This window comes from Mastomys coucha, unplaced genomic scaffold (assembly GCF_008632895.1).
Source record: "Mastomys coucha isolate ucsf_1 unplaced genomic scaffold, UCSF_Mcou_1 pScaffold5, whole genome shotgun sequence".
In the NCBI taxonomy this organism is placed as follows: Eukaryota; Metazoa; Chordata; class Mammalia; order Rodentia; family Muridae; genus Mastomys; species Mastomys coucha.
Genome location: NW_022196911.1, coordinates 104,640,780 through 104,662,553, shown reverse-complemented (window position 1 = coordinate 104,662,553; position 21,774 = coordinate 104,640,780). Strand labels below are relative to the sequence as shown.

Genomic DNA, 21,774 nt, shown 5'->3' with positions numbered 1-21,774 from the left:
TGACCATGAAAAAAAAAAAAAAAGAAAATTGACCACACACATAATGTGACCAGACACCTCATGTTCCGGCTTACATGCCTGCCCTGCAATGACAAACTATATCCCCTCACACTGAACTAGAACAAGCCACTCCCTCCTTAAATAGCTTTTATCAAATATTTTGTCTCAGCAGTGAAAAAGGTAGCTAATATAGTGGACCAAAAGACAGATTACTTGTTAATGTGTAGATTTTGTTATGTTTTCATTTTGCGGACAAGCGACTGGGTGATACATAGATATTATTTGCACTGGAGCTAGACAAAGTTCAGCAGTTTAGAGTTCTTGCTGCTTGCGGAAGCCCCTACTCTGGATCCCAGCACCTAGGTTGGGAAGCTCACAACAGACAGTTACCACAGCTCAGGGAATCTATCCTCTTCTGGCCACCTGCATGGGCACCCTACAGATGTCATACATTCAACAAAGACACACACACATAAATAAAAATAAATCCTTTTTTAAAAAGAATACTTTCACTGTGTTTTTCTCAAAATTTATCTTGTGGTCCAAAGAAGCAATGTCCATTCACCGAGACGCCTGCTAAAGTCTTTCCTCTCCTGATGCCTCCTTCTGCACATTCCACTCTTCACACCTGCACAGCGGTACACGGCCAGGACAAGAGAACTCTGTGTGCACTTTTCCCGAACATCTGAAACAAGTCAGGGATCACAGCCACAGGACTTCAGCATGCCACAGGTAAGAGACTATGCTGCCAAACCCAGCACGTCTGCAAACACATAACAGCCCTTTCCTTCTTGAATTGTTTGATAAATACACACACACACATTTCTCTACACTTTCTGAAAACAGAAAAATACTTTATTTTAAAGTATATTTAAAGAAAAAGGTTCATGCTCACTAATATATACAAAATGTAAAACTCAATAACAGCACACGACAGTAACAGAATAACCAATTATAACTACTTATCTATAATATATGACCCCATGGCTAGCTTACAAAAAGATTACCAGGTTTTTACATTTTTAGGAAGACCAAAAAACTGATTACTAATATTGACAGATCCAAAAAAGAATCGTGAAGACACTACTCTTCCTTCACTGCTTCTCCATTCTCATTTGCTTCCTTTTTCTAGTAAAAGTATTTCATGGACTTTTTAATTGTGTTCAACTGTTCTTCCCCTTCATAATATCTCAAGTCTAAAAGACACACAACCAGACAACATCTACAGTGGATGCACTTCCAATTACAAATAACATTTCCACATTTAATAAAAAATAGATGAAAGAAATTATAGTGGAAAAGAAAGTCTACTTTGTTAACAGACACAAATTGATAAAATTAAAATTACCAAGAGAATGTGCAGAAGTGAAATATACAATATGGTACATGTCAACTGACACTGTCCAATATTTTTAACATTTCAAGAAACTCCAATGTCAACAGGAAAAATCAAAATTTAATAAAAACCAAAATTTAAATCTCTCCCTCTCAAAGGCCAAAAATTACATGTCAATAATAACAGTCTTTTGGTACATTTTATAACTTAGAAGTTTATTTTTATTTGTATGAAAAATCCTACATAGGCTTAATACCCTACCAAAAAGGCAGTTGAATGGGTCACATTTATATTCTTATTTCATTAAGTAAAAATAGTGAGTACCACTCAAGGGTTTGTGGAAGGAGAAGTGTTTACACAAAAGATGCAATGTAGCTGTGTGTGGAATGTTGCATTTTGTTGATAACGCTATCCTAAAAGAAAATATGTAGTTGTTGTGGTGGTTAGAACATGCTTGGCCCAGGGCATGGCACTATTAGGAGGTGTGGCCTTGTTGGAGGAAGTGTGTCGATGTGGGGTTAGGCTTTGAGACCCTCTTCCTAGCCGTGTGGAAGCCAATCTTCTCCTAGCGGCCTTCAGATGAAGATGCAGAACTCTAAGATCCTCCTGTACCATACCTGCCTAGATGCTACCATGCTCCCACCTTGATGATAATAGACTGAACCTCTGAACCTGTAAGCCAGCCTCAATTAAATATTGTCCTTATAAGAGTTGCTTTGGTGATGGTGTCTGTTCACAGCAGTAAAACCCTAAGACAGTTGTGTTACTTAAGATTCTCAGGCATGCTGGGCGGTGGTGGTTCATGCCTTTAATCCCGGCACTTGGGAGGCAGAGGCAGGCGAATTTCTTAGTTCAAGGCCAGCCTGGTCTACAGAGTGAGTTCCATGACAGCCAGGGCTACACAGAGAAACCCTGTCTTGAAAAAAAAAAAAAAAAAAAAAAAAAGATTCTCAGGCACAATTCCCAAACAACAAAATACACAAACACACACACACACACACACACACACATGGGGTGGGGGGTGGGGGGGGAGGAAGGGATGGAACAGATATTCTGTTAAATGGCTTAAAGTGTAACATATAAAACGTAACATAATATTAACTATGTAGTAAATTTTAAAGCCTGTTATTTTTACCTACCTAACATCTACTCAACATTAGCGAAAATATAAGTAAACCAAATCCTTATTATTACAAAGAAAAAAAGCTTCAATATATGAGCCAGTTGCCAAAGAAGAGTACGTTTTTAAAAACTTAAGACATACTGTCTTCACATACCTGTGAGCATCACTTGCCGACAGCACCAGCGTGTTGTCCTCTCCAGAAGAACACTGCCATGAGTCATTTAATCTCTGCTTGCCTGTCTCCAGCTCACCCATTACCCAGTCAGGTAACTTCTCTGGGCTTGAATCTTTTGGTTGTGAGGAATTTGGTTCATCAAAATAGATGGACTGGTTTTTAAATATCAGAGAAATCATTCTTACAAAATGTTACTACTATAAAGAAAACACTTAAATTTTTCATCAATTTTTAAGTCTGGCAAAAGCTCCTCAAATATTCAATTTAAATTCAATGACAGACAAATATATAAAATTTATCATTCAATGCATAATAAATTATGTCCTAGTCTTTTTATTCCTGTAACAATCAATTAATCTGCACACATGAACACACATATACAAGAAATCAGTATTTGGAGTGGCCACAATTAAGATGTGCCAGAAATTAAAACTAAAATTAATAATCACTCAGTGAGGTGGGAACTACAAAATCAGAAGCATTGGATTTGGTTCCAAGCACACTGCTCACTCCCTGGGAAGCCAAGACAAAGCTCCAGGTCTTCTTCTTATGATCTGTAAAAGAAAGTCCTTCGCTACAACTCTATGAAACTGATGGTGAATGGAAAAATATGACACAATATATTCGTATTTTGAGATGTGATGTACTTCAGAAAATATTTCATTTTAAACACTGAAATGACATAGCCCATTAGTTTGAATGAGCAAGGCTGCATAATATGCTCCTGAAGAAAACTCTACATGAGTAACAATTAACTAAGTCAACATAGAAATCTTCAAGGGGCTACTCTTCAGAAAATAGTGACACATGACCCTCTTATTGTAAACAGAATGGAGGATGATTTCTTCTTCTTTTTTTTTTTTTATGGTTTTTCAAGACAGGGTTTCTCTGTGTAGCCCTGGCTGTCCTGGAACTCACTCTGTAGACCAGGCTAGCCTCGAACTCAGAAATCCGCCTGCCTCTGCCTCCCAAGTGCTGGGATTAAAGGAGTGCGCCACCACTGCCCGGCCGGATGATTTCTTCTTTAGTGAGATATGGTTTTCTTGCTTACACATTGCTTCTCTTTCCATGGTTTGAGTTATCTACAATACACCATGGTCTGATACAGTAAATGGAAAGTTCCACAAATAAGTTTTAAATTGATTGCTAGTCTAAGTTGTAATAAGCTCTCATAATCTCTGTTCCACTATCTCCTGCAAGTTCTATTTGTACAAAATACACTATTATGCTGGCTAGTTCTATGCTGACTTGATAAAAGTTCGAGTTAAAGTAAGTTGGGAAGTGAGACTGGCCCATAGACCAGCCTGAAGGGCTCTTTCTCGATGGGTGATTGATGTGGAAAGTACCAGCCCACTGTGGGTAATACCATCCTATGGTCCTGGATACTACAGGAAAGCAGCCTGAGGGCTGGAGACATGGAGGTGGCTCAGCAGTTAAGAGCACTGGCTGCTCTTCCACAGGTCTTGAGTTCAATTCCCAGCAACCACATGGTGGCTCACAACCATCTGAAATAGGATCTAATGCCCTCTTATGATGTGTCTGAAGACAGCTACAGTGTACTCATATGCATAAAATAAAATAAATGAAAATAAAAAGCAGACTGAACAAGCCATGAGGAGCAAGCCAGTAAGCAGCACACCTCCATTGCCTCCGTCGCCTCCTCCTCTAGGTCCCAGCCTTGACCTTATTCAATGACAGACTGTGATGTGAAAAAGTAAGCAAAATAAACTCTTTCCTCCCCAAGTTACATACAGTCATAGTGGTTTTTTTTAATTTTTTTAAAGATTTATTTATTATTATATGTAAGTATGTATAAGTAGCTGTCTTCAGGCACACCAGAAGAGGGCGTCAGATCTATTTATGGATGGTTGTGAGCCACAATGTGGTTGCTGGGATTTGAACTCAGTACCTTCCGAAGAACAGTCGGTACTCTTAACAGCTGAGCCATCTCTCCAACCCCCCAGTCATAGTGTTTTATCACAGCAATAGAAACCCTGACTAAGGTAATACCTACTCATAGGCATTTGGTAGCTGTCTTAGCTATTAGTACAGTACAATACAAACTATTCCATTCTATCTGCTATTTTGGGAACCTCACGGTGGGGGGGAGGTAAAAGCTTCACAGATAATAGGGAGAGTAGTGTATTCATTCTAATGTCTAATCAAATACATAGAGTCAACTAATTATTTTCTCCATAACTGGTGATCTTGGCATAAGCAAAATGTATGTTACTCCTTTTACAACAGATACTAGCATTAAAGGCTTTTGCATTCTGCCACCAACAACAGGAATTACCCTCTGGTGTGCAGCATGCCATGCCACTAGACTTTCTTTAGTAAACTCTTAAATGTAGACAAATTCTATATAATAATTTTGAAGTTCATATAAATATATATATATACATATATATATTTAATGTTATATACATATATATATTAAATATATACATATATATTTAATATATAAGTTAATATATTTAACTTACTTATTATGTACATATATATATACATATATATATGTATATATATTTATATGAACTTTATATGTGTGTATGTGTGTATGTGTGTGTATTCAACTACAGTTAGGCATATATCATAGTCAAGTAAAAAGACAAATTTATGTTTACAAGGAGCAAGACAGACAATTCATCAATCAGCTATAAAATAAGTGCCTTGTAACAAAGAAGATAATAAATAAAACAACAATAGAAAACCACTTTTAAATTGTAATTTATTGTTTCAACAGACTAGAAAGGAACTTCTAAAAGCCATTAAACTGATATGTTAAATAATATATGAAAGAATTAATAAGCTAGAAATTACTGAAGTATATAATATATTAAGTTAAATTTGAAAATTAGTAAGTAATTAAGGTCAGTTTTAAAATTTGTTTTTATATAATGAAATATAAGTGCATAAAATATAACAGAATGTTTCTAGTGAAAATGAGAAGAAATGAATGAGAAGAAAAGTTTTAACTTACTTATTATACAGTACATAAATCTCAATATTACTACCATCCCCAAAGGGATGATAAATCACACTCACTTTTAAAGAAATGAAAACTACTGTGGCCGTTGGTACCTACCATGTATGACGGCAATGCTTTCAGTGTCCCTGGCTCAGGGCGGTGTGTAAAAGGGCCTTCGAGTATCCCTCGTCTAAGCATATGCAGTAACAGCTTTGCATACAGGTTTCGATTCTTCCTACCCATGAGTCCTGCACCTGTTCCTGAGGGCTCACACAGCTTTCTGATCCAAAGAGCACACCTCTGCCGTTCTGTAAGTACATAAGAACTATGTGAAACCTAATGTTCCAATGATAATACATTAAATTATAAAGGCATATTTAAGTACCTACTGCAATCTAGAGCAGGGATCAGCCAACTTCTGTAAAGGGCCCAACTATAAATGCTTCAAGCTTTCTAGACCATGGAACTTTTGGCTTAGCTTATTCTAGTCACCTTACCAAGAAAGCATTAGTAAACCATATATACAAGCAAACAGCTATATTTCAACAAAACTTTACAACAACAACAAATGGGTGTGGGCTGGAAAACAGACCATATACTGCTAGCCTAGAGTTTAACTTTATTAGTTACTTGCAGTTGGGCAACACAAATATGAACATGTATTTTCATAAAAATAAGACTCCTGTAATCTATCTTTGAAAGTTAGTAAAAAAAAAAAATCTCTAAATACTATCAAACATGCTTTTAGGTAAAGTTTTGTTGTAATTTTGCATCAATAAAATTACTTCCTAACTTCTAACTATACAAACATTCAAAAATAAAGTACAGCCTCTGACTACCAAGCAGTACATATTATCTCCAAAATTAAATCCAAACATTTTATCTATCAAAGCCAGTAATTTCAAGGGATTTGTAGCTGATTTAAGATTTTCTTTTACTATCTCTAAAATAATTGAGTACTATTTATGTGTAATTTCATGAAATAATTATCCTTTTAAAAAACCTACCTAGAAATGTAGCAGTTTAATCCACATATAATGACCCACTGAGTGTATTATCTTGCTGTAACACAGGATTTGTTAACTCTCATGAACACTACTCTGATATTTTTATCAGTCTAACTCAATTTGTGGATTATATATATTATACAAATCACTAATCTTCTGGCTTATAAAGGTCATGTTCATTTATTGTTTTGTCTTTAAAAAAAAAAACCACTAAGGCTGGATTCACCACTTTGTAATCTCACCACAGGTATGAGGGGTAGGCCTTTTTCTAAAAGTATGGTTTTTTGCTTTGAAAATTAAATGATCACCAAACAAACTTTATGAATATTCAGTGTACTTTATACAAAAAGAAAATGCAGAAGTGGAACTTATAAGCTTGAGCAAATAGTTGGAAAATATGGGTTTTCTTCATGTCTTATACCAAACTGGCATCTTCATTATATTCAATGAACACACTATGGTACACTTTCATTAAGGGAGAGCTTGGTTCTCTATTTAAAATGATAAGACAAGCCCACTGTCAGATTTAGCTGTAAGACTAGATGAGCTGGTACACATTTCTAGTTCTTAAATAGGCTATGAGTTCCTCCATGTTCATTATGAAGTTGTAAAAGAGAGTCATGAATGTTACATATAGACAATGTGTTAAAACCTAAGGTTATGTTTAAGCAACTCTACATACCTAAAATCTATTTTTAAATGAAGGCAAAATATGAGAATGGTTTGATTTAAGATACATTTATAATGGGAAATTCTAATATAAAATTTCTTAATTGGCAAGTCCAAGACCAAAAAAAAGTAAAAAGTAGTAATTATAAAGTTATGGAATCAAAGTAGGCATCCATCAGTGAGAAAATGAATTTTAAAAATGTGTTATATATATGCAGTATGATTTTATTAAGACATAAAAACAAAATCATCTCATCTATAGGAGATGAAGTAAAGTACAGATTATTACCACTATGTTGAGCAAAACAAACCAGATTCAGAAAGACAAATATCACTATTTTCTCTCATCCACAAAATCTAGACTTAAAAAGAAGATGACATGGAACTGGGAAGGGAACAGGAAGAGCAGAAGTAGGGAGGGGAGGCAAGGGAAGAAAATAAAGGGAAGAGCCGTAAGGAAAGCAAGTACAACGGTCATAGCAGGAATGAGACTGTCAACATGAAACTCATTATTTTGTGCAATTAATTTGTGGTAATTTTTAAAAAGTAGTGACTATCAGAAGAGGATGTAACATTGATGTATCATGATACTATTACATAATGTATTATGTATTACATAGATGTATACTATTTGAAGTCACCTTGGTCAGCCCATTTGAAGGAACTTGAAGCCATGCGTGGGAAGAGCAACAGAAGAAAGGAAAGGCTGAGGACCGACAAGGTAGGGAAAGAAGCAGCAGGCAGCTCAAGGGAAGCCAGAGAAGGCGGCCTGCTCCAGAACACTGACTGAGCACACGGCATCACTTCTGGATCACAACGTCTCTCAAGGCAGCTCCTTGTGATAAGTCCACAGTATTAAGTCAACGCCTTGCTTTGGACATCAGTCCACTCAGATATCTCATGGAAATGAGAACTTAGAAGAAATAAAAGCCATAGCTTCTTGGCCCTACTCCACATTCCCTCCTCAACACCTACCAAATCTGAATTTCCCTTACAGTCAATATGACCCCCACAGCTTAGAGATCACCTTAGACCCCTATATCCTATGAAACTGCCCTTTGATGCCTTAAATATCTGTAAATGACAATTGTGAAACAAAGACTCTCATTCCAAAAATAGGGATAATAGGACATAAATGAGAAGTATGACCACAACAAAAGTCATTTGTAGTTGATAGTATCAGTTAATCAATCAGAGGCAGAGGTCTGATTGTATCAGCTAATCAATCCGAGGCAGAGGTCAACAGTGGCCTCTTCATGAAATGGATATCATTTCCAGAGGAGGAGGAAGAAGACAGTGAAGAAGCAGAAGTCCTTAACTTTACGATCCCATGCTTTACCTCAGGACACATGATGTGGCATCACAATAAAGTAAAGCCAAAGCTTAGAGGACACTGGCACTCAAGTTTTCTTGATGCTGGAACAGCTCAAAGTAAACAATCCTACATCAGTGGTAAAAACTAGAATTACTGAACTTTTGTAAAAGGGAATTTCAACTTTAGTTCCATTTTGACAGTTCACTTATATAACAGTTAATCCTGATTGAATAGACTGAGAATCACCATGGAAACATATTTCTGGGTGAATTTATGAGGGTGTTTCCAGGATGATTTAACTGAGGAAGACCCACGCTATGGGTGGGCAGCACTACTCCAGGGGCTAGAGGACCAGGACAGAAGAGAAGGGAAAGGCAGGCTGAGCGGGCAGCAGCCACTGACAGCGGTCAGTGTGACCAGCTGGCTCAAGGCCCTGCCAACATGTCCTCCTAGCCTGACAAGCCCTATCCTCAGACTGTGAGCCAGCATGTCCTCCTAGCCTGACAAGCCCTACCCTCACACTGTGAGCCACAAGTTCTTAATTTGCATCTGACAGGTATTTTGTCATAGCAAATATAAAACAATTAATAACTGGTCAGATAAAATAATATTATTTTTAATTTTAAGAATTTAATTTCAGTTAGATATGCTGGCACATTCCTATAATCCAAGTACTGGGAAGGTTGGGGCAGTTAGATTGCCACATGTTGGAGGTTATCCTGGGCTACATAGTGAACACCAATCCAGTCAGGGCTACATAACAAGAATATCTCAAAAACAAGTAGAGTATAGTTTCAGACAAATTTCAAACAAAGCAATCTTACCTGATCGGTGGGGTAATTTTAGAACAAAGGGCTTCATATCTACCACAAAGTGATCAAACTCTGCATCAAGCTTCTCCCATTTTTCTTCTTCACTTCCTGTTTCCATAATCCTGTCTGTGAAAGAGTTAAAATTAAGCATCAAGTATCTGTATGAGGAAAGCCATGAAACTATGATTAAAATACATTAAAGAAAGCTTGTTAATTAAATACCAGTCCTCCTTAAAATGACTATTATACAATGAATTCAAAAATTCAGGCTCATCTGTTGTAAATACAGACATGCTAATTCTAAAATATATGAAAACGTAATAGGAGCAGAATAGCAGGAACAATTTTGAAGAAGCAAAAAGTTGGAGGACTCATCTAATCTTGTTTTAAGATATGTTATAGTAGTCAAGACATGGTACTGCCTCGAGACCAAATAGACCATGCAAACAGAACAGAGAGCACAAAATTGATCAATTCAAATACGGACCCCTGAATTTCAACAAAGGCACAGTCAAAGAAAAATGCCAATTTGTATAACAACCAATGCTATAACAATAATGCCATACTGTATGTGTAAATTAACTCCAAATTAACAGTGGACCGCAGTGTAAACTCTAAAAACTGAAAATAAAGAAAAAGATCCCCATGACTTTATTAAGGCAAAAATAGAATTATCTACAAAATAAAAAACTGTAGCCCAATATTGAACTTCACTACATACACACACCACACACCAAAAAGAAAAGAAAGTCCTGCAGGCTTTGATCTGTGAGGACTCTACTAAGACACTGAGAAAATCAAGTAGAGACTGGGTGGAAATGCTTGCAAATCCTGAATTCATAACAACTGCGCTCTCTTGCTCTCTCTTGCTCTTCCCTTTCCTTCCCCCTCTCCCCATGTACTCATGGCCACCCTCTACTTCTCTACTTCTCTTCTCTCTCCCTCTCTCCCTCTCTCCCTCTCTCCCTCTCTCCCTCTCTCCCTCTCTCTCTCTCTCTTCTCTCTCCCTCTCTCTCTCTCTCCCTCTCTCTCTCTCTCCCTCTCTCTCTCTCTGCCTCTATTGCCCTCATAACTTCCTTCCCCATGCCCTGAATAAACTCTATTCTATACTAAAATAAAAAAAATAAAGAAATAAATAACTTCAATCAATAGCACATGAGTGGCTAGAGAAGTATGTAGGGCTGTGATTCAGTGACGTGTGCTGTGAGATCCTGGGTTCAACATCCAGCACAGAAAAAAATTAGTATTAATATAGAAAATATGAGTAACTCACCACTTAGCTATAAGAATAAGAACATCCAATAAAAATACGGACAAGGATCATCCTTCTGGCAGCAATCAGTTGTATATTTTAAAAGAAAGAGTAAAGAGGGTGAAAATAGATAAATCTGAAGTGCCAGAAGTGATGGTTACACCAACTATCCTGAGGTCACTGCAGATTGTATACATGATTTTAAATACAGTTCTGAACCCTCAAACATGTCCAACTTCTATGTGTCAGTTCACATTATATTTTACGTCTATCTCTTCACCAAAGAAGAAATACAAATAATGATAATTTATGAACATAAAACTATGTTCAACCAAAACCACACTACAACACCCCAACCACATGAGGACAGCCAAAATTCAGGGAAGCAATGCAAAGTGCTGGTAAGGATGGAGAGCACAGAACTGTCATGTAGTGCTGGCCAGAGTGTGAAATGACAGGAACATTCCAGAAAGAACTTGCCAGTGTCTTTCAAAGCTAGTCATGCACCTACCATATGGCCAAAGAAATCTCAAATGAAATGCAAAATCTATATTCACACAAAAAAGTGCAGATGTGGTGCGTAGAGTGACTTCTTAGAAAAATCAACCATGGAAATAGCCCGTAAATTGTAGTATAATCATGGATACTAACACAGCAACCAAGAATGAATACTGATACACAAACATGAATAAAATCCAGTGATGGAAACACTTGTGTACCAAGCCTGTTGCTATGATATGAGGCCCTAGGGAAGGAAAAACCTTCAGCAGTGAGAAGAGTCAATGGTTCACAGAGGTCATTAGTGAAGGACAGTTTGAATAGAGAGAAATGAATACCAAAAAAAAAGACCACTAGGGTGTTTAACTAACTGTTCTGAACACAAACTGTAGAAGAGATGAGATATCTGTACTATAAAAATTCACTGAATTGTATACCAAAATCTTAAAATTCTTTAATTCCCCTTAAACTTCTAAAAATATTCTTTGTATATACTAAATATATAATTGAGGTAAAACTGACAACAGCAGAAACAAAATATCTTATGTTAAGATATAGCCAGAAGATGGTAAGATGGCTCAGTTACTAAAGAGCTTACTGCTTAAGCATGGGGACTTGAGTTTGAATCACTCACATAGAATATCCAGGCATGGTCATATGTGTCTATAATCCTCCTGCAATAGAGGAAGAGACAGGTGGGTTCCTGGAACTGACAGGCCGCCCAGCCTACCCAATAGATGAGCACCAGGTTCAGTGAAAGGCCCTTTCTCAAAAGGTAAGGTAAAAAGAGGATGAGAAATGGCCTCCACATATGAGCACACTCACACACTTAGACACTTGCACATGCACACAGACAAACACATCCAACCCTTACCTGCCACACAAGCATGTAACACCATTACTCAGAATGAATATTCAATGCCTGCCTGGGTTACAGTGTGGCCTCAAGGCAAGCCTGGAAATTTTATACAGATAACAAGTAAAAAGGTTTAGAGAATACAGTGCTTGTCTAGCATATCTGAAGCCTAGGTTCAATCTACAAAACATCAAGAAAATTAAATGCGCATGTGTGTGTGTGTATGTGTGTGTGTGTGTGTCCATGAGCATGTTGTGTGCATCAGTTCAAACCATGAAACTGAAGAAAAAGGAAAAAAAACCATAATCAATATGTCCATTTAAAATGTGAACTAAGGCTATATTTACATAATATATATCACCCAATTTGCCACATATTTAATTTATAAACTATACACTGGGGAAAAATTCTACTCTGCCTTAAAAGCTATCTTGTTCTACAGCTTAACCATTCCCTACAAAACCATTTTCTAGTGTTTATCAAAGAGTGTACAGTTTATCACCAGTAGCTTCTGAGGCCATGTGGCCTGTCTTTCACCGATTCACCCTACTCCTTCATAGTTCATGAGTGGGAACTATGGTCTCACTATTGCACATACGTATGTGCTCTTCCAATCTTTTATGTTTTCCACACAATACTGCTTAGGAGGGAAAACCCTGGCTGAGATCCTTGCTGCCACTTCCCAACTAGTGTTCCTCCAACTTCAACCTGCAAAATCACCCTCTTTGGAGCCCCCAATCACCTGATTACACCACTTGCTTTCCACTCCCATTACAAGCACCTCCATCTGATATTAGCACCTTATCCCCAAGTGGTCACTGGTACTTCCCTTCCCCCCCCCACCCCACCCCACCCCGCCTTCCTCAATCCCTCCCCCCCCACCACCACCTCGCTCCCTTAGAGCTCTTCTTTTCACTTAGCAATACTGAAAGCCCTGATTACCCAGTCACTCTGTAACTCCCTAACCAAGGAGCAACAGAAGAAAGATGGTAGTGCCTTTGAGTTAGGTAGCTTTCATGCACACTTATGGGAACTTTGAAGAGTTTACTTTTTCTCAGTCCACAATGCAGCTTTTAAAACTTAACACACATCTTAAAGTCCCCTAACAAACAGCAACTCTTCTCTCAGTTTAAGGGGGAAAAAACTTAGTTAATAAAATATAAATGATAAGAGCCCTAGTAAGATGGTTCTCCTCCCACCTCTCTGAAAGGACACATCCTTACAAAAATACCATACCTCCTTTCCTACAGCCCAAGCAGCAGGAACTCTTCTTGCTAAGATGGTAGCTCCTCCTCTCATTTATCATCACTCACTACCTCCTCCCTATTTCACTTTCTTTAACTCCACTGGCTCCTTCCCCTCCGTGCCTCCTTCCCCTCCGTGCCTCCTTCCCCTCCGTGCCTCCTTCCCCTCCGTGCCAGCTCTCACCCTAGCCTTCCATTTTCCAGTCTGCTGGTACTCTGCTGCTCAGCTTCATTCTCCCTGGGAGCTACTCCTTCAGCTCTATCATGTACTAAACCTTTTCAGAGTTCCCCTATGCTCCACTACTTGTTAAATCCAAACAGCTGTCTTCTGCCGGGGTGGTATCAGACATCTTTGACTTCAATGGCTCATTCCCTCCTGCGCTGGGGTCATTTCTTTTCCATCTCTCAATGGCTCCTTTCTCCAGCCAACACTAAGTCCAGATTCTGCCTTGGCCATTTCTCAGCCTCCTTTTAATCTGTCTTTTCCCCTTCTCTCTGGACAATCACAACCAGCCCTGGAACTGTAGGTTGTTTCCTTATGCCATTCACCCTTTCATTGTATTGCTAACTCTACTCTCTCCTTCCAATTCCAACCCATATTTTCAACAGCTTCCTGGACCTATTTATTCCATAATGTCCTGTTTGTTATGAAGTCGTACATATCCCAAAGAAAACTCCACAATTGTCCCTATATGCTTGGTGGTATCAACAATCTAATTCACTTTCCTTAGTAGAGATGTCAAGGTTTCCACTATCTAAACTCTCTGTAAAACAACTAAGTTCAGGGACAAACACATGGAGGTCCGACTTCTCTATTCTCTCTGTACTATATCAGATAAAACCCTGAACATCACTAACTTGTACTACTACAATGACCCCATGCCACCTTGTCACTACCTGAGAAAAAAGTGAAGCTTGTCCTAACTTTTTCAAACTCTCTCTATTGCCTACAAGATACTTTGCAAACCTTGTGTTTGCTGTGCCGGGTGTCTTCCCATTTAGGCCTACCCCTTACCACAGCTACTCTGCCTGACCAAACAAACCCACCGATTGACACTTTATCTCCCCGTTGTCACTACAGTCTTCTAACCATTCTTCAAACACTCCAAGCCCTTACCTGATTCTGCTCCTGATGCAAGGGTCTTTATAGACCTGAGACAGATAAAATGTCATTGCTGAGTGTAGCTGCTCTACTTAACCTCAGCTAACTGTTGCTCTCTTCTGACTGTAAAATGCTCACATCTGTGTCTCTGCATTTACCATACATTTGTCTATCATTTACATATTTTCTGCATCTGGGGGTGACTCTTGGAAAGCAGAGGTAGTGACTTAAACTTTAGTTAAGCACATCTCATATTATCAAGTATGTTAAGGCCAAAGAATTGATTGCTGGGTAAACAGATTAATGTTCAACTTTTGAATGACTAATTGCCTTTTGGGTTTTTTTAAAAGATTTATTTATTTATTTCATATATACGTATACACACTGTAGCTGTACAGATAGTTGTGAGCCTTCATCTGGTTGTTGGGAATTGACTTTTTAGGGACCTCTGCTCACTCTGGTCAACCCTGCTCGCTCTGGTTGGCCCTGCTCACTCAGTCCCTGCTCGCTCCAACCCAAAGATTTATTATTATTATAAATAAGTACACTGTAGCTGTCTTCAGACCCACCAGAAGAGGGCATCTAATTACCTTTGTGACAAATTGTTTGGGGGGTCATAAAAGTTTATGTGGGTTTTCGTATCCATGTGGAATTTTGCATGTGTTCCTTGATCTCAATCCACATTAATTTTTGGTCAGGGCCTCTCACTAAACCTGGAGCTCATGAACTCAGCTAGGCCATCTGGCCAATGAGAACCAGAAATCTATCTGTCACTAGCATTACAGATCCACACTAGCACATCCAGCTTCTACTTGAGAGCTGGGGATTCAAACCCAAGTCATCATGCTTGAACAGCAGGCACTTTGCAGACGGAGCCATCTCCCCAGCCCCAAATGACTGGTTTTGAATGCTTTCATTCTGAACACCAAATAAGTCTTACAGAACAGGAATATTACATGCTCCTAATTCCATTTGCCAAAAATGGTCATCCCACTTTCTGTGTATCAGAGGAAGGAATATTTTTCAGTTTTAAGACATGGTTAAACTAAACTTTATTCAGGGTTGGGGAAGCAGCTCTGGGGGTAGAGTACTTACCTAGCATATATGAGGCACTGATCTCAATTCTCAGCACTACATAAAAAACTAAATTAATGAGTTAACTAATTTTTTAAAAACTAAATCAAGTAACTTTATTTAAATTAATTTTATGAGTAGTTGAGAAGTTTGAAGGCATTGTGTTTGTCTCATTTTAAAATCCTGTAATATATTCAGTTATGTACTTGGTAAAATTACAGTATGATATTACATAAAACACAGTATGCTAGCATACTGGATATTAGAAAATAAAGTTGAAAACAACTATTCAAATGGATAAATAAACCAATGGAAACTGCTAGATTCAAAGCTTTAAGCACAGCTCTGCCCTGATGTACCTCCAGCTTGTACACCATGCCCTGGTACTCAGATTTCTGCCTAAGCCTGTTGTTTGCTGTGGCCAAAGCAAAAAGATTCCTTATAATCACTAATTCTCAATAAATCCTTTGACCTTTGTGGAAATGTTAGTGTTGATATTAGAGGAGACTAAAATTCAGCAGTTAAGTGACTCACCAAAACCATAATTACACAAATCCCAGATTAAAATTCTGAAATCCCTAGCTCTTACGGCCATTATATCTGACCACTTAGCCGTTTACATGTAAATCAGCAATATCTCCAACTTAACAAAAAAAGTAATTCGAATAGCAAAAAGGCTATCTGAGTTGCTATCAGGACAAGCAAAAACAAAATCAAGTCTAGGCATAGCTACAGGGAAAGACCATGTCTCAAAAAGTTTTAAAAAACAAAACTGAAAAATAAGTAAAGCTCTATTTTGGTTTAGGATTAAATTACTCATAGTATGCCTTTCACTGATACCAACTACAACATGACTATTACGTATACAAAAGGAATAAAAAGGAATTCCTCAGAAGGAATAAAAGAAGTTGGGTGGCTCTTTTATTTATATTCTGTATTTATACTATCTTTTATTTAATTCATTAGTCTCACCAAAAAAAAAAAAAAAACAAAAAACAAAAAAACTGTTTCAGCCAGGCAGTGGTGGTGCATGCCTTTAATCCCAGCACTTGGGAGACAGAGGCAGGCAGATTTCTGAGTTTGAGGCCAGCCTGGTCTACAAAGTGAGTTCCAGGACAGCCAGGGCTATACAGAGAAACCCTGTATCAAAAAACCAAAAAATAAAAAATAAAAATAAAAATAAATAAAATAAAATAAAAAAATCTGTTTCTTTGTGATCAGCTATGAAGTGGGCTAAGACCTTCTCAGGGTGTTTGGCTGCCATAGAAGTCAGCAAAACACAAGCAAGCCACCAATATTAACAACCTTAAAAAAAGAGACACAACTAAGCCAAGAGCACACTTCATATGCATAGCATGCACCTTGCCAAGCGCAATATATTCCTGAAAGTTGTGTAAAATGCCTTTTATTCCATCAAATTATATTTTTGGGTATATTGTGAAGAGTAACACAGAAGCCTTGAAATGCCAACAAATCAACAGCGGTTACCCAGGCACGATGTTTGCGGGTTACACATTTGGGCACAGCTATGGGAGTCATAACTGTATCCCGACATGACCTCAAATGCACCTAACTTGATAGGAACAATATCCATTGTCCTTTACAGGCTTGAAGCTGGGGCTTAACAGCGTGAAGGACCTGACCCAAATCCACTAAGCAATCAGCTGGACCTGAACACTGCGCAAATTATCCTCCTCTCTGCCTTCCTGGGCACTGGGGAGGTGGTCACTGTGTAATGGGGTTCACTGGCACTTTGATTGCCCTTTCTATCTTACTTTCACTTATCTTTAAATAGTAAAGACAACTCATAAAAATACCATCACACTGATGGAGATGTGGGGGGGGAGGGGAGGTATTCAGGAGGCAGAGGCAGGTGGATCTCTGTCAATTCCAGGCCAGCCAGGTCTACACAGTGAGACCCTGTCAGCTGTCCTAGTCACTTGTTCTCTGGATCACTACAAACACCGTGTGTCTCCCCTAAGAGCAGGGACTCCAGGCTGGGTCCTTGCAAGCTCACGGTTCATCAGGACTCAGCCGGCCTGCAGTATGATTCTCCTCCTTTGACTGGGGACCTAAGAACTGCAGCAGTCCGGTCCCCGGCGGTCACTTCCCCACTCTGCCCGTGGGGGCACCGGGAGCGGCGCCTGCGTGGCCCACCCAGGCCCGGGCCGCTCTCCTACCTGCTCCAGGATACAGACCTCTTCTCACAATCGCAAGCCCCTACCTCAGGGCTCTGGGTCCCGCCATGCCGCCTGCCCAAACTTTCCTGAGAACTTTCCCTGGCCACCGCTCGGCTGCTGACCCGGCCGGGGCGCGCGCCACACAGGCCGCAAGCGCGGGTCCGGGGCCTGCGGGCGACGCCCCTCCCCGGGCCAACCCGCACGCGCGGGGGCTCCTCCATCCTGCGCAAAATTCCACTCAGAACCTGGGAATGGGAGGCGGGAGGGGATTAGTGACGGGAGTAACAAGAGAGAGAGAGAGAGAACCTGGTGCCCCAACAAGCAAGCCGTCCACTCGGCAGCCGACGCCCCGCCGCCACAGCCAAACGGTTTCAAATCCTTGCGGGCCGTCCAGCAAACTGGGGGCGGGACTAGCAAACTCGCCTGTCCCGCCCCCTCGAGCTGCGGCTGGCAGTCAACGCTGTTGCCAAGGCGACGCTCCGGGTTACGTCCATCATTGCCCCTCAAGTCCGAGGGGGCGGGAATTTCCGCCCTTCGGGCCGTTCGCATGCTAGGGGCGGAGACTTCCCTCCTCACTATTCCCCACCCTCCGGGAAATGACCCCAGCCAGCAGCTCCGTTGCTATGGTTAACTGTCTAGCCTACTGCGCAGGCGCCGAGCTCCTGATTTTAGCCTATCCTGCCCATAGCGGTTAGTTTCCAGGCTTAATCTTCTGTGATTCCCTGGACTATACAGTGGATACTGCATCTTCCCGGCTTCTTACTCAGTAGCTTGTGAGCACTTTAAAGACGGAGGAGAAAGAACAAGAGAAACTCAAAAGTGATGGAACTACTGGACAATAATTGGCAGGAAAGCCTGTCGTTTAAACAGACATCACCCCCCCCCGCCCCCCGCGGCCCCGTTGAGTAAGTCGGAAGCAGGTATTTGTTAGCTCACATTCCAGAGGTGAATTATTCAGGACAAGGAGCAGGTTAATTTCATTTGTTATTTAGAACCATCATAAGTCTGAAAACAATAACCCTGCAAGGTCCTGAACTGAAATAACCCTGCAAGATCCTGAACTGAAATTAAAAAGCGTTCTGTTTACCACTCTGTACAGAATAGTACACCATTAAGTAGGAGAGAAAATGTATTTTTGCGCTTCCCAGGAAGTCTGGTGGACCTTGGGGCAGTCTACATTGCTGTGTAGTGGTGTTCTTTGACCTTTTACATTTCTGGAAGCTCTGAACTGGGTGATTTAAAATACGAACAGAAACAAAATTTAAATTGTAAAAACACTCCCTTCAATGAAATTCTGTGTGCCACTGCTTTTCACCTACGTTCACAACAGAATCCCTTCTGCAGAATCTTTGCGATGCACTCAGAATGGTGCCAAGCCTCACAGAAGCACTGCTTGAAGTATCTTTTCAAGTTTACATAAGGAAAGTAGAGGAGTAGCTTGTTTGCAATTAATTGTTTTCAGCTTCCAGAAGGAGACCACATTCTTTCAAGGTGCACTTTGGAATCCACCTCCCTGGAAGAGACAGCAGTTGTTCATTGTTACAGAGGCAATTTGTACTACAGAAGAAAGAATGCAGAATGCTTCCAAGAATATTTGGTTTCCAAAAGCATATTTGAACACACTGGCAGCTGAGCAGTGTCCCAAAATCCAGATCCCTTGTACTAAGAATCAGATTGTAAAACCCACGTATGCAGAAACGAGACTCGTCAGAGACCACTTGGAAGACGTGGAACTTACTGATCAAAGGATATAAATTTCCAAGTAGAAGAAAGAACTTCAAGAGGACCATAGTCACCATTCAACGTGGTGACTATGGGCGATAACTCCATATTGTTCCTTTTGAAGGGCAACTTCAAATTTATATTTAAGTACAGAAAACTTATCAGGGTACAATTAACCTAGTTCAGTGACAAGTTCTCTGTCCTTTGCCTTTTCCAGCTTGAAAATGTGAATCCTAGGTTTTGTACTGAGAACATCTGTCACCCCAGTGGTGGCAGAGCTCCTTGTATCTGTCATTCTAATTGATCCTGATAGCTTCCACCCGCTTAGCCAGAGTGCTTTTGTCTTATGAGTTAATCTGTGTGCAGACAGCAGTGGCATTTGCCTTCCTGTGGACCAGCCACTCCAGCTCGCCCTTCTCTTTGACGATGCTGTAAGGGATTCCCCACCTTGTGATACAGGACAGGCAGGAGGACCACCAGCTCAGTGGCATCTACATGGTGTGCAATCACCAAGAGCAGAGCTTTTGTTAAATTCGATGTGGGTGCCCCACTCTTGAAGAAACAGGGATGGAGATCGATGCAATTAGCATGAGGTTTTTATTGATCCAGTATACTGGGGTCATCCTGCCTTCGGAGCAAAGGCAACCCGGAGGAAACAAAGCTCCTACTTTTTATACCTTTTCAGAACAGAGTTTTACGGCTTACAACGTGAGCTGGTTACAACTTACAACGTGGGCTGATTATCCTTCCCATTTTTATTGACCTTTCTCCTCCAGGAGGAGATACCAGTTGCACGTAGGAAGGGTGGGGGGAGATCTACTCCCTCCTTGAGACCTTTCCTGGAACCGGGCGTCCCATGGGGATGGGTGTTTGCTTAGCCCTTGCATTCTTGGCCCCTTGGTATTTTTATGAAGTGTCCCTTTAGGCTTAATGGCCTTGGTATTTTTATGAGGTACTTTTCTGGCTCCTTGGTTTGTTCAATTCTTATTTTCTTATTCTCTACCTTATTGGTTCCAGCTAGAAGGGCAAATGGTCGGTCTCCTTTGCCAGCAGCTTTTTTCTCAGCACTGGCTGGCAGCCTTGGCTTCTCCTCCTGCTTCATCTCTGCCCTACACTTGTGGGTAGCCTTAAGCAGCTGGATAGCTGTTTGACAGTCCAGGGCCTCAGAGAACTGGTTCGTAGCAGTTGCTAATAGTACTTTGAGTTGCTTATAGAGGATTGTTTTGTTTTTTTTTTTTTTTTTTTTTTTTTTTTTTTTTTTTTTTTTTTTTTTTTTGCCATTGCAGCTGGATGGATCAGGGCCATTTGATGAAGGGGTTCAGATCTTTTGGGCTGGATGTCTTGTCTAATGCTAAGCTTCTTAGGCCTTTTCTCAGAGGATTCGCCACATTTTTTTTTTTTTGCCTCCTACTTCACAGTGGTGGAACCAGGGCCACCTTCTTCCTCACCCCACCCTACCCCACCCCCTTGACCTTTTTACTTTGGACATCTATCTTGCTTGGTTGGAGGAGAGAGTTGTATATTGTATTGAAAATTCCATTCAAGGTATATTGCTATAGTGTTCAGCTTGTATAAGTGGATAAGTACGTAAAGCAATGTATATGTGAATTTCCTCAATCCACACTGCATGCATATCTCAAAATATCGTGTGGTATGGTTTTTAGACATTACAAATCTCAGCCTCAGAGATAGCCCAGTGGGTAACTGAGTGCTTGCTTGGGCGTGAGGACCATAGTTCAGTTCCCCTGCCAGGTGGGTGTAGCTCCCACCCTTAAGTCCAGCACTCAGAAGGTGTGGATAGTATCGCCATAGAAAGATGGCTAGTTATACAAGCCATATAGATGAGCTCTGGATTCAAAAGAGACAGCCTGCCTCTATGAATAAGGGAGAGAGTGATCAAGAAAGACTTCCCCAATATTAGCCCTCAGGCACACACATACCTGTGCGTGCACACTCACATAAAAACATGCATACCCACGTGCAGTCACATCACATATTTTCCACAGAGGGGGAGGAACAAAGGAAAAATATAATTAAGTCAATTTCATTGCAGAGGAAATGAGGGAAAGAATTTCACTCCCTCGATATCTACCCTAAAATCTCTCCAAAAATAACTCTTGGAAAATATTAATGTAGACCAGAATTATGATAGCTCATTTTTCTTTTCTTCAGTATGTTGAGGCCAAGGATTCAAAAACGTCAACATGAGTTTGTCCAGTCATTTGAAAGGAGTGTGAGAGATAAACATCCCAAAAAATACAAGACTCAAAAGTAAATGTTACAGACTTTGAATCGCTGTAGTGAGCCATCAATTTCTTCCCCTCTTTATCAGGAATAATCAAGAATTAGCTATAAACAGAAATGGAGTTTTATCTTACTAAGCTAGGGGGGCTGGAGAGATGGCTCAATGGTTAAGAGCACTGACTGTTATTCGTTAC

The 21,774-nt window shown here is 40.0% G+C and overlaps 1 protein-coding gene across 15 annotated transcripts in view; it reads right to left on the bottom strand.

Moving 5' to 3' along the window:
- Nucleotides 1-18,046, bottom strand: part of Cep112 (centrosomal protein 112) — a 507,666-nt gene extending 489,620 nt beyond the window's left edge. For 9 of the 15 annotated variants that reach the window (XR_004113083.1, XR_004113081.1, XR_004113080.1 and 6 more), the window contains exons 1-4: nucleotides 17,921-18,022; nucleotides 9,421-9,534; nucleotides 5,723-5,913; nucleotides 2,614-2,786 (exon numbers count right to left, since the gene is read on the bottom strand). Coding sequence is in view for 9 of the 15 variants with exons in the window: in XM_031350520.1 (XP_031206380.1) it covers nucleotides 2,614-2,786; nucleotides 5,723-5,913; nucleotides 9,421-9,526 (470 nt within the window). In the remaining 6 variants the exon portion in view is untranslated. The other 6 variants (XM_031350526.1, XM_031350519.1, XM_031350518.1 and 3 more) reach the window with 6 other exon arrangements.
- Between the last annotated feature and the right edge of the window lie 3,728 nt (nucleotides 18,047-21,774).